Raw genomic sequence first — 14,302 nt, 5'->3', positions numbered from 1 at the left:
GTCAGATGCATAAGAAATGAGGTGACAAGTCTGGTGTTCATTAAGTGTTGAGAATTATAGTTTTTGAGAGAGGCGCGGTCGTGAGCATGGGGATGTTGAAGTATTGTAAGGTGGTGTCAACAGTGATGAATAGGAATCCACGTGGTAATGGGAGGGGGGAAGGAGGGGTTGGGTTGTTGAAAGACTGAAGTGGCTTATCACTTATAAGCCCTTGTTTTACTCACAGTAGACAAAAAAATTAACATTTCTACAACTCTGCTGGACTTCTTTTCCATTCTTACAGCAAATTTTAACACGAATTATCTGATCCATTTTTATACAAGGTAAATATCTGCCTATACTACCAAAACACACACAATGTTTTTGATAGATGACAAGAGAAAAAGTATCTAATATGGCTCCAGACATGTTTACCAATACAGCAAAGAAAAAAATTATGTAAACCACTCCAATACGACAAGTGAAATTACAATATCCTATTACCTTCTGAACACAGCTCATATAATTGGATTTCTTAAATGGAAGAATATAGTTAACTTGCAAACAGTGGAGCTATTTTTGTGTTACATTTATGAAAACTATAATTTTCAAATAATGGCCAGTTCTAAAAAACAATTTCATATTAGAGTAAGAGTGTTACGTGTCATTGCTTGATTTTTCAATCAGTTGGCTAAGTGAAGTTTGACAATTTACACCATATTTTCTTACAGCACATACCTATTCAATGAAACTTTACAAGGTCTAAACTTTTGCAAATGATTACTGATCTCAAACTACACTAATGTTGCTGCTACTTCTTCATTTTTTCAATGTAATGAATAAAAAACATAACTAAAGTAGGAATGGTTTTGTTACTTACCAATTCTAATGAAGAGTCAACTATCTCCAGAGGGCATGGTGAGCTACAATTAACATGAGGCATTATCAAGAAAGGCTCCTTCGCAAATGTTTTGGTAACTGGTTCAAATTTCATGGAAAAGAATTTAGCATTCACATCAAATGGTTTCACGATTGGCAAAGTTAATGATACTTCCTTCAGGCAGGAGTTTTCAACTGGCGTCGAGTCTCTGAATAAAGTTAATGAATAGGAAGCCTGCAACAGAATACACAAAATAACAATTTTTCCATTCTTTTGGTGTCAGATACTAATTTTACTAGCTTATGTTTCTATGTCAACAGAAGATTTGTATGCAAAAAACATATGAGAAATATTTTTAGAATGACAACTCAGTCAAAACATTATGGCTTTTTTGAAGAGCCATAAAAAGAGTAAATGATGATCATACATTTATAGTAAAATTGCGGTGTCCAGTTCGATGCCCTCTCATGTACAGAACTTTCTCTTCTGTTGCACCTTTTTCCATGTTTCGTAGTTCAAAATGAATGGGAAGTGACAATAATTCTCCTGCGACATTGTCACACATTTGTGCTGCAACAAAAGTCAGTGAAATTAAGATAATACTACCACAGAAAATAGCCATTTCATTTCTGAAAAATTTGACACACTGTCTAAATATAAAAAAAGATGTTTTTTTACTAGTGATCCAAAAACACAACCACAAATTTCTTTTAAAACTTCTGCAAATGAAAGAGCTGCCCTGAAAATTCTGAAAGGTAAAATGCACCTTCTTTTTTGTTTTTAACTTGCCAAGTTTACATTGATTATTCTCTTTTTTGGGATTGGTAAGTAGACTCCTGTGCAACACATATCATTCGACTACATAATTTAATGTAGTGAGTGTGTGTGTGTGTGTGTGTGTGTGTGTGTGTGTGTGTGTGTAAACTGGGGTTATATCCTTAGCTGCACCTAACATTTTACTGTCAATTATCACTTCTTTCAGATCTAGAAATGATCTATATATGAGAAAAATAGTGAGATGCATTGCAGTTCAGAATCACTATTAAACTGTAGGTCTCTGATAAATGGTTGAGTCAGTCAGTTCAAGGCTCACAGGATGGCTAGGGCATAACAACTCCAAAAGAACCAGACCCGGCAAAGCAAACTGACACTCAAATAAACCTTCTAATCAATGATAGCTTTACTGTAAGCTTAGGAATACCACACCTTGGCTCAGGAACAATATTATTTTGCACAGTTTAATCCCTCAAATGCAGTGGAATATGCTACATGTCTCTTTACATAGCTTTTATAATTATTATGATTTTTTACCGCTGCCCCTATCTGCTATCTGGGTTCTGTAATTCAGTATATCTACTAGCCACTCTTCTGATAACTATTTTATTTACTGTTTTTATATGAAAATTGTTATGAAATTATTATGAAATATTTATGTTTCTCTAAATTTCCATATGAGAGATATTACCTTTTGTATATTATTTTGGCCAGCAGCATGCTATAGTGCCTGATATTTTTTTCTGACAAGATTTTCATCAGACTTCTGTTATGCAAAGAACTTACTTCAACCACTTCCTCAATTAAAAGGGTATTTACCCACAGTGCAGAATGCCTGATCTTATATTTCTGACATTCACTTACTCTTGTTTATGTTTACTGCTATGCCAATTTAGTCCTGACAGCTTTGTAAAAATGACAGTTTTTTAAGTTTTCAGACAACTTTATCTTTATGGGTCTGCAGCTCGTGGGCTTGCGGTAGCGTTCTTCCTTCCCGCACCTGGGGTCCTGGCTTCGATTCCCGGAGGGGTCAAGGAATTTTCCTGCCTCGAGATGACTGGGTGGTGTTGTGTCGTCTTCATCGTGATCATTCATCCCCATCACGTTTGGAGGAAGGCAATGGCAAACCACCTCCGCTAGGGCCTTGCCTAGTACGTTGGTGCGGGTCTCCCGCTTTGTCCCCTATACTCCTCGGAGTATGGGACCTCACCATTATCTTTATGTGGCTGTTACTGTACTTACTGGCACGAACACTGCTCATCTTTTCTGGAAGCTGTTGACTTGCAGAATGAAACATCATAAAATTCCCATAAATTTCTATTTGAATTTCAAAGCTACTGCAATAACTCCATGCCGCACAAAAGAAAAAATTGAACTCCCAAGCTACAGAGAGGGGGAATATTATGAGATGAAAGACTGGGATCAGGATTACATACCACACATAGTACTAAAAGAAAATAAATAAATTGTGTACAAGAGAAAAGGATTACATGCAGTGTGTATACCTGGACAAGAAAAAAAAATTCCCGGATTTCCCGGTTAAAATTACACTTTCTCCTGGGTGAAAATACACTTTTTCCCTGTCAAGTGACAGTATACTTTTCCTCGGAACTGTAAAACTTATCAATCCTTTGAATGTTTATAGTAAAAAACACATTTTGGAAAGATCTTTGATGTGCAGCGACATGTACGCTGCATATTACGAAAGTGTAAATTTAAATTCCACCAAATGCCGCATGTTACTTTCTGAAGCATTGAAATCAAGATTGCAATGCGCTTTTGTAGCCAGACCTAGCTCGTCACGTGATCTCGCCAGCCGATGACAGCGGATCTTCTAGCGTAGGATACGTGATGTAGTCAGCCAATAGCAATATCAGTGTTAAGTAGCACGTACACACAAATAGGAAAAGTTAATGGTTTAAATTAGCATACACAGAGTTACTACAAGAAAAGAAAAGCTTTCACATACAATATTGGTCTCTGATATTAGTAAGCTGCAAGAGAAGCTAAGCTTTCACATATAATGTTGATTTTTTTGCGCGTGTTACACTTTAAGGTACAACACACAAATGCATCAGTAAATTTTTTAATAAAGACATAAATGTATGATCTTCTCAGCTCGAAATTTTTCTAAATGTACGTCCTCAAAGACTTGATTTTTAAATGAGAGTCAAATGCTCTGTGATTTAAGAAATTCATCGTACATTCTCACACATAATTCATCTTGCATAAAAGGAAATTTACTTTGAAAGTAACGCTTTTCAAACAACCACTCGAAATATTTTCCCGTGACCTGTTAGAAATAGGTACGTTTTAGTAGTTGCCAGAGAGCACCAGAAACAGGCGTCACCGCGCTTGCGCATCTACGATGATGCACGAAGCCCATATGTTCGTAGGTGTAAAACATTAAAAGATCTTACACTGTGTCATAAAAGAAACAAGACATCAGAGGATACTCCAAGAACATCAGAATTTCGTGAACCATACTACAATGCATAATTCGGCTTAAAGTGCACATTCGTATGTCCAGATTCGGACATGAATTTTCTTAAGTAGCGGTACTGTATCATCTCATGTTTGGTTCTTTATTATGGCATAATGCCATACGTGCTAGAAGATGAAAACATGCACTTTTGAAATGCAGCGAACAGTTGAAACTAGCCCATAGTATGGATTTAAACACTTCGTTTCAAATAAATTGACTGCTCCAGCAGAAAAGATTAATAAAAGGCAAATTTCTTTAGCAAACCAACAAAAATAACTTCATTGTTCTGCAAGGCGATTAATGTCTGACTGTCAGAAAGGTGGAGATAAAACCTGAAACTAATAGCATATTTTAGCCTTCCGTAATTATGAGAACGTAATTTAATTCATTTCATAGCTCACGCCCATAGATATCTGTTTTGTTTTCATTTAATGTGAGAGCAATAAATGAAGAGGAAACAGCAAAATCACTAAACGTAAACACGGGTCACGTGGAGACTCCCCACTAGAACTCAGACTGCTCTATGAATCAGCCCCGGATCTCCAATATTTCCGAATCGGGGCAATATTACATTGTAGCGCCCAGCCACACATCTGTAGCGAGAAGCGGGGAAAGGTACTTCTCATACGTGACTCAACTGCACACGCACATGGGCCGGCCCGCAACTGCTCAAACAAATCTAAAGTAAACAGTTGTAACGTCACGCTCATTGGAGACAATTTGTTGTTAGGAAGCATTGCATAGTCTTTCCAAAGTCTTTGACACACTTTGCAGTTGGCAAACTGCTTGTATGAGCACTGTGTTTTATTGTTGTATATGGCGTATTTCTTTTGCGACTTAAGTTTCATTTTCGTTTTTTTTCTCCCATTCACGTTTTGTTGCTGCAGTATTATACTGCAGAAGTAGGATACAGTAATATCCTTTGTTAGAGTATTGGTTCTTACCCGTCAAAATCACAAAAATTTAACTGAAAACTAAAACAATGAAAAATTCCCGGAATTCTGAAAAATTCCCGGGTTTATCCCGATTTTCTCCCGGATGAAAAAATGCCCGGGTTTTTCCCGGATCTCCCGGTTGTCCCGGGTCATATACACCCTGTATATGACATCAGAGGATAGGAAGATGAAAGTGACATAAGGGCATTTAGATCAATTCAGATGATTAAATAAAAAAAGTTGAAACAACAAACAAAATTTCTGATGAAAGAAAAGCTTTTATTGTATACAAACTTAGCCAGAAGAAAGGAGTTCTTCAATAACACAATTGTGATTCTGACACACAACATTAAGTTTCTTACTGGCATTTATGATTCCTTCTGCCTATAACAGCTTCACTGATATTTCACACTTACCACCCTAAAGTGGTTGTCCAAGTTTCTCTATGTCACTTCTATCATCTTGAGCAATAATACCAATGGTACCAGCAGCATTACTCCAGTACATCTAGGCACAGGCTACAGGCATCTCTAAGTCACTCTTTTATGCATACAGGGTATTCTGTGGTTTCATCATTTAGCTTAGTACTTCAGTTATCGAGTCTCCTCACCTTAACATGATTAATACCTATTACAGCCCATATTCTTGTAATTTGTTTCTTCTTGTATTAACAAAGCCTTTTGCTGCTTCTTCTTGTATTAACAAAGCCTTTTGCTATTTCTACTTTATAGATTCAAAGCGACATTCTATTGGTGGTTCAGGCATTAGTTATTATCCAATTCACGGTGAATATTTATTTTGATGGCCTTCTAGTTCCTGTTTATTCAGTATATCTGTATAAAGCTGCTTGACAAGTTCGGAGGTGTTATGAGAAACACACGATCTTTCAATGAGGCAGTTGCTCATCATCTTCAGTTGCAACTCTGGGGAACTGCAGTGGCACCACAAGAAGACCCTACAGGGGATTTTGACACCCACAGGCCGCTCCAGAGAAATGTGCTGAGAACCCAGCATACTTGGTGTGGAAAAATCCAAGCTGCAAGCTGCAGATCTCAGCATGACCTTTTGTTGAATACTTTTCAACTCAATGGAACTTATCAGGAAGAACCCATCAAGTCTCCTCAAACATGTGCTCACCTTGACTAATTTTTATTCAATAAACAACATTTTGAATAAATTGGTAAGTTGATACGAAAGGCCCTCTGTGTCTCATAGTATAGCTAACATTTTTATGGAAAACTTCAAGCATAAAGCACTTCAAACAGCAGTTCCGAACCACAAATGTTTTTGGAGATATGTAGGCAATCCCTTTGTGACGTGGCAAGATGGGTCCATAACACTACTTTCATTTTCAGAACACCTACACTCTCTCCATCCTAGCACTTGTTTGAGTATGCAAAAGGGGAAAAATGGAGACCTCCATTTTCTGGATTCATGGTTTGTAGAAAACAAGATAGCTCCTTGAGTCCTAGTGCATACTGTAAACCAACATACACTGACTTGTATTTACCAGCTACTAGCTGTCATCACATATCCTAATGCAGCAATGTTTTAGGGACACTCATTCACAGAGTTATATCTGATACCGAGAGCTTGTCAACAGAGCATAGCCATCTCTGCTCTGTGCTTGTTCAGAATGGGTACTCTGAGAAGCAGGTTTGCCAAGCATTTTGACCATCAAACACTATTAGCAGCCATAAGTTATGGAGAACTCAACTAGGATGGTTTCCCTGCCCTATGTTACTAGTGCATCCTTCAAGATTTTGAGGCTTTGCAAAAGCACCAGGCAACTGTCTTCTAACCTCCTGCCTATCTACAAACAATGCCAGATCCTGCAAAAGATGACCTCAGTTGAGGAAGACTAGGAATATAAAAGTGCCTGTGTTGGTGCAGAAACTCTACACTGGTTAGATGTGCCGCACCATTAAAGACAGATGCAATGAACATAGACATCACACAAGATTAAGTCAGGCTGAAGAGACCCAACTATTACTCACCACTTTCTAGATAAAGGACATGGCACGAACTACACAGACACGCAGGTCACTTCTTATCCACTGCCCTGCAGAGTGAAAATTCAGTTGGAAAGATCATTTCATTCACCTCCTTCTACAGGTATTCCATCATAGGAAACAGTCAAAATTATGTGTATCAAGTGACTAACTCAACAACATACAGGATTTCAGCTTCGAAAAGCATGAGAACTCGCTTTGTTGGCACTAAAGTACCAGCAGCCACAGAGAAATGAATACAATGAGACCACTCCAAAGAGGACTCAAAGCCAAGATAGACTGGTTGAGTACCAGTACATTACCTGCATACATACGCTGGTTGGATCCAAATGTCATTTCCCCAGCAAGAGGCTCTGGATGTCAAAGTCCTTGCAATGATATTATAACCATGCACCCTGGCATCAACACCTTTCTAGCAAACTAATGTATAAACTGACAAGCCACTATATGCCCCCCCCCCTCCCCAAAGTCAGAGCTGTAGATGACGAACAACTATCTCACTGACATATTGCTGAAGTTTCCATGACACCATCCTGAACATCTGAGACAATTCCTGAGGACCTATCAAGCAGTTATTATATCAGGAAAGCCTCAAACAGCACAATATGAAACGAAAGAAAACTACTGACTCAAAGATCTTGTTAAACTTACAGGCACCTATTTCACCAAGCAATATTTTTCATTCATATGTATACGCACTTATTTCAGTTCGCTTTTAATATTGTACCGTAGTTACGGAGTTATACACTGTACGTCAGAATCCCAACGCAGCAATGACAGTACAATACCTCAAGCTCTGCAAGTAACATTTCCCTATTTTTTGATAGATTGGTGGTACTTTATCTGAGTTTTAACTTTCCACCAAAGTATCTTCTGCCACACCACCATGGCTATTTTGTTGGTCTAGTATGCCACTAAGCAATGCTGATGTGCAGCAATAACAATTTTGGACTCTGAAAAGAAAGCATGCAATATGCTTTTCAGTCGCTGTAATGGGTATATATTTTCTTATGTATGTGGCATATGATGATTTGGGAAGTAGTGATGTACGTGAAAGATTAACCAAGCAGTAATCAGAATGAATTTTGTCCCTATAAAGTTAAAAAAAAATACATGAATCTATATTAGTGGCATGAACTTATAACAAAAATGATAAGCAGATGTTTACATGCAGAAAAGTCATTGAAAAGAGTTAACAGACAAATGAATGTCGCATAGAGCCTCGTAATTGCTACACCGGTCAACATTCATTTCATTCACATAAAACATGACACAGCACAACAAAGTGCTGGGAGAGAGATGCTTTTATATAATCTGTATATCATTTTAATGTGTGTAGCTATATGACTGTACATTTGTAACTGAATCATTCTGCTTCCCTGGCAAATGCGATACCTCTCACTCTACAATCCTCTCGTCAAAATCTGACATTTTTGTAACTTTCACCAACATATGGAAAATGCTGACTGTATCTAATAGAACATGTACAGGGGGGAAAATAAAAAATTATAATTTTTCATTTTTATAGGATTGAAATTAAGTGCTTTATTTATAATAAACCACAGTACTGTTCAAGTAATTGGAGTCTTCAGATAAGCGCATGACGCACCTTAAGCTATTGAAGCTAATGTGGGAATTATGATGCCATTTCTTTTGTATAATACCATTCCAGTAGTTGCTCCCTAGAGAGAATGGAGATGTATTGAAGGCATTAAACTCATCTGCACAAGCCAGTTTCAATTCCAATACCAGAATCTTGATTCAGAGTTTCTACGGCATTGCTATACCATTTAAGATGAATACTTCACTCTTATGGATGCCAACTACTTCAATGGTACACAGGATAACGCATCATTCTTATTGATGCAGCAATGGAATAATTGGGATTAGTCACTGAAACAGGTTAATTTGCACTGGTTCCTTTAATGCAGTGGCAGTCAACCTGATTCCTATTGCCACAAGTGGATGTTCGAGCTTCCATGGAGGGCAGTAGGGATTTTCAAAACATTTTCGTTAGATTTTCATAAAATTTTGACATAAAGAATTTGGAAAGTAATAATTATCATATGCTTTAACTTGCTGTAGCTCTGCTTTATAAAATTTGCAAAGTAAAGTTACTTTCCAACTTCATAAATCACATTTACTGAGGAATCAATGAATGGTTAGAAAATTTTTTAACTAACAGAGATAAAAGAGTGGGCAAGAGGTAAAAAAGGTTGACTACCCCTTCTTTAATGCAGCAAAATGATTAATTACTATTCTCTTTATTTGCCACTGAATAATTTAATGCTAGTTATAATTTGCACCTCACCTTCGTAATGGAATACTACAGTTTTTCCCCAAAACTACAAATGATATGCACTACGTAAGATAACAGTGATATACAAAGATGCATGTTATTACAAGTTACAATTCCTGGGTGAACCTTAGTTTTATCCTTTTTAATCCCACTTTACTTACTTGCTTGTTCAATGCTGGCATCATCAGTGCTTGTCTGGAGCATTACATCAATACCCACAACATTTAGCTTCTGCTCTTCAGTGTTGTTTACGACAATTTTAATTGGGTACCATTCACCAAGAAGTGCTGGTTCATCATGGATAACAGTAACATCTAGTTTCGAGTCACGTGGTACAATTACTGCAGATGTCAATGACCTGATGTTATCAAAATCAGGCATACTCACAGGTGACGGTCTGTAAGAAAAAAAGAACTGGAGATACGGAAGTTCAAGCAGAGCTGAGCTAAATGATTGTTGCTTTCACCAATTTACCATCTTATTAAAATGAGTAAGCAGAGAAAAGTAAATACTAAACCTGCAATATACAGAGTCGCCAGGGAGGTGTTACACTTTTCAAAACATTCTAAGATATTTAATATTTTTTTAAGAGATTTCAATTTCTGTTTTCCTCAAAGACTACAAATACAATGTCATCATCCAAGTGGCAGCCATTCTTGTTCAGGCATTGTTTCAGGAGTGTGGAATAACTGCCTATACACATTTCAAGCATAGCAAGAAGAATTTCTCAAGTAATGACTTCTGAAGAAGCTTCAAGAGTCTGTGGTTAATCCATGTAAACCCAGGATTTCTGGTAGCCCCCTAAGAAATAATCACACTGAGAAAGACCTGGAGATTGAGGAGACCACTCCACATCCCCATGCAATGAAATGAGGCAACCTGTTAAATGCTCCTTTAGAAAACCCATGGGTGGTCTTGAACTATGGGAAGTAACCTCGTCCTGTTTAAACTATACATTATCAGGGTCAATCTGATATCTTCTCAATTCTGGCATAAAAAAATTCTCGCATCATGACACAACACTGTCAGTTGAAAGTCAGTATGTTAATTTTCTCACAAAAGTAGAGGCCAATGATGTCAAAATGGTCTAATCCACACCACACTCTTACTTTCTCACTATGTAAGGGCCTCTCGTGGAGTCCCCACGGATTATTTTCTGACCAATATCAGCAATTTTGTTTGTTAACAGCATCCGATAAGTGGAAATGAACCTCATCACTTATTTCCAGAATACTGACATTTTCCAAGGTTTCTAGCATTCTTTCTGCAGACATATGTCACCATGCTTAGTCATTTTGCTTCAGTTGTTGAACAACCATGATTTTAAAAGAATGAAAGTGGATGTCAAAGCACAAAAGTGGCAAAATGGCCAGTCTGAAATGTGCAAAGGTCAAGCGTGTCATACTGCTGAATACCGAGAGCTGGCCTCTACGGCTTGTCCAACTTTCTTGATGTTTTCTGCTGTTATAACTGTCCAAACACCTCCCTAAGCTGTTCCAGGTCTCACTGTGACTCTCTCATTCTCAATTTGTTGAACCACTTGGCTTTTGTTGGATGAGAAAGGACAGCACTGTGTCAACCAATACTGAACTGATTGTGAACTCTTCGCTGTGTCTGCACTACCGAATGATCAGTTGCAACAAAGGTTTTGTAAACAAGAAACATTGTTCAACTGACCAAGGCTCAATCGTTACTTAAATGGCAACTAATAATGAATGTACATCAACCACTGTGCATGTGATACTTCCCCTACCACTTAAGTTATGGTGGGCTCTAAAACAACACCTCTTGTGGCGAAACAAGTGCTGTATCATTTGAGAGGTACGGTGGTGAGTGAGTGTGCCAGGACTTACCCCAGTTCACTGTTAGTAGCACCAGGTCACCACAACGCACCCATGCATTGCACACAAGTATTGCACCATAATTTAAGAATGAAATTAAAAGTTAAAGTTGCTTTTCGAAACTTTATCAGCATGTGCTTTAGTATATTAACGTTTAAATGGTCAAATCTCAGATTGATCACATGAATATTTCCCATAATACATTGTTTAAAAAAAAGTGGTGCTAAATAATAAAGCTAGGAACCCAAAAATTGGTCATAATGTGCAGATGTATTCGAAAATTAACTGGTACAAGCCTTAACACGATTAAAACAATATTTTGGTCAGAATCCACATTTTTAAGAAAAATTGAAGATTATAGACTTAGAAATATGAAAATTTGTATGAAGCTTCAGTGCAGTATAAAATCATTAATTATGTAACCACACTGAGCTACCTCTAATAGTTTTCAAGTAATTTGCTGAAAACTAAATTTGGAACAAAAATGTCCTTATTTATCGTAGATTAAGTATCTGTTATTATAAATCTAGAAAGTTTTGGCTACAGCAATTGATGAAACCTATTAAATAAAAGAGCTATAACAAGTTTCAAAGTCTGTATGTAAATAATAACAAATACAAGGTCTCTTAAAGTTGTACTTCAGAGGTCATGTTCTACTGTCAGTTCCATTCTAAAAATTCTAGAGGGGAAAGTAGATATATAAGCGAGCTAAAACTTTTTCTATGATTTTATCCACTTTAACTACATTCACAAAAAAAATTATAAAATTCTAAATTAATTCAGGACATTGTTATAAAATATTATGGGTCTGAGAAAGCGGCCATTTAGAGCCTCCTACCGTGGGCATAGAGGGGATAACAGCAGGTGTTCCCTTGGCCGTCCACTGCGCCAGTATATAAATATAGCCTGAGAGGCACCTAGCCACAGTATGGTCCACATCAGTCAAACAAGAGTATGCGATGTCTTTGATGACATCACAGCCAGACCACAACTAAACTCTTTTTTGGCACAAATAGGAAGTGAAATCGCGAAGACTGTACACCGTCCTGGATTGCTTAGATTTCGTTGAAGTAACTGCTAGTGTGCCGTTTGTAAGCTTAACAAAACCACATGGCAAGTGGTGACAACCGTTCTCCACTTTTATGGCAAGTAATTATTTTGATTATCAGAAGTCAGGGCGAAAGACAATTTAATGGGAACTTACCACAGAGGTCGCCTCTGAACTGCTCTTAGTGCTATTTAGCTTAGAGAGATTTTTTATTAGAATTAACACCATGAATATTACGATGTTCTGGGTGTGAAACTTTACCAAATATATCTATCAATTAGAACTCAAAAGTCTTCATTTGTAATCATAGTCCTGATCGCACTGATCAAACAGAGAATAGAAACACTTCTTTCAGTGGGCTAGACAAGAATGTGGACTTTCACACTGGGAACTATGGTTCAGTATTTTCTCCATCGCTTTCTGGCTGACCACAGAAGTAGTTTCCAGGCTCTCGTAAAAGACGGCGAGCAATATTTCAAATATTTCCAACTTATGATTTCCTACTACTTATGACTGATTAATAATAATAATAATAATAATAATAATAATAATAAACTGTTGCACCACTCTCTCTCTTGGACCCTGCCCTGCTGCAATGTTTGCACAGAATGACCACCAACCAGGTATCAACCCAAACGAACAGCTACTGCCAAACTGGCCAAGAGCAGAGTTAACCACACAGTGATGGAACACACTGTTGAGCACATCATTGTCTCTTTCAATGGGTACTTTACAACCCCTGCATCTTTCCCCCAAAATGATCTTATCTTTGTTTCCTTGTAACTCGGCCTTTGTTCTCCTAATCTCCCTAGCCTCGATCTCTGTTAGCCTTCTGTTCCAAGTCCATCTCCACCATGCCTCAGGATCTTAACTTCACTCATCCTGCAACCACATCCTTTCCCCTGCAGTCTCTCCTTCCTCTGTCCTGACACTCCCTCCCAATCCACTCCCACATGTCATCACCATTGTGCACTGCATGACCTCAGCAGTGCAGGTACCGGTGTCACACTCTTATCTTGTACATCTGTTGCCTCTTCATCCTGCGTTCCAACACCCTGCACCTGCTACCTCCCTCCCAGCCATCAGCCAACCTTCAACCTTCATAATCTTACCTCCTCCCTCGTCTTCCCTATCTCCTTTCTCCCCTTACTCACTTCACTCAACACAACCCCCTAACTCTGTCAACTGCAGTGTCAGCACAGTGTAAACACAATGAGTGAGTAAGAGTGTGTGTGTGTGTGTGTGTGTGTGTGTGTGTGTGTGTGTGTGTGTGTCTCTACACTCAACGACTCAATATCTCTACTACTTTGTGTGTTGTACCTTACTCCAAAACCTTTATAAAAATTTTGTATCTCTTAGTTTTAGAAATAAGGAGTGTCTTCATCATAAAATGCGAAATAATATGATACTTAATACAAAAGAAGAGGAGAAAAATGAACACAAGTAATAATAAAGGATGTACTATTTAGTTACTGTTCCATCCATCACAATGTAGTTTCACACACTTCAGTACAACCTTTCCTCTGCTCTTCTCAGTATCACTACTGGCTGCCACGTGTTCACCAGATGTACATACCATTTTATTTTTATTCCTTTCCAGTACATTCTATTACTCACATAAAATACCTGGTAACTGGTGGTTCATTAGTTGTAATATACAACTTCATTTGTTTACAACTTTCATCAAAGTGTCTCATTTATCGCAAGTGAGGAAATCATAAAATTTACAAACCATAGGCAAATCATTCAGGACTCCAGATCAGAGAATAGGAAAACTGGATACTGAGAATTAACTATGAAATGCTAGATGTAAAGAGAATTACAAATAATAGATATGCCAACTGACAGATAAGAAATGAGAAAAATAGAATGAAAAACTGGGCACAGATGAGGCAAAAAGAGCAGCACCAGCCAAGAAAAGTAAGTGCAACAGAAGTCATAAATACATTATAAAAGGTACTTGAAACAGAATGATAGATAAATTTATTTTTTAATGCTACCACTTACATTTACATTTTCCTGTGGTTCTCAGGTAAGTATAAAAGTTGT

At 37.6% G+C, this 14,302-nt stretch overlaps 1 protein-coding gene across 2 annotated transcripts in view; it reads right to left on the bottom strand.

Annotated features, from left to right (window-relative positions):
- The window catches only part of LOC126245504 (trafficking protein particle complex subunit 11), a 106,110-nt gene that overhangs the window by 34,746 nt on the left and 57,062 nt on the right, over nt 1–14,302 (bottom strand). For both annotated transcript variants that reach the window (XM_049948320.1, XM_049948321.1), the window contains exons 14-16: nt 9,526–9,761; nt 1,287–1,429; nt 860–1,093 (exon numbers count right to left, since the gene is read on the bottom strand). In XM_049948320.1, the coding sequence (XP_049804277.1) occupies nt 860–1,093; nt 1,287–1,429; nt 9,526–9,761 (613 nt within the window). The remainder of the gene's footprint in view (nt 1–859; nt 1,094–1,286; nt 1,430–9,525; nt 9,762–14,302) is intronic.

The sequence above is a fragment of the Schistocerca nitens genome, chromosome 1, assembly GCF_023898315.1.
Source record: "Schistocerca nitens isolate TAMUIC-IGC-003100 chromosome 1, iqSchNite1.1, whole genome shotgun sequence".
NCBI classification, from domain to species: Eukaryota; Metazoa; Arthropoda; class Insecta; order Orthoptera; family Acrididae; genus Schistocerca; species Schistocerca nitens.
The sequence above is the reverse complement of the archived record's forward strand: the minus strand, read 5'-3'. Positions and strand labels throughout refer to the sequence as shown.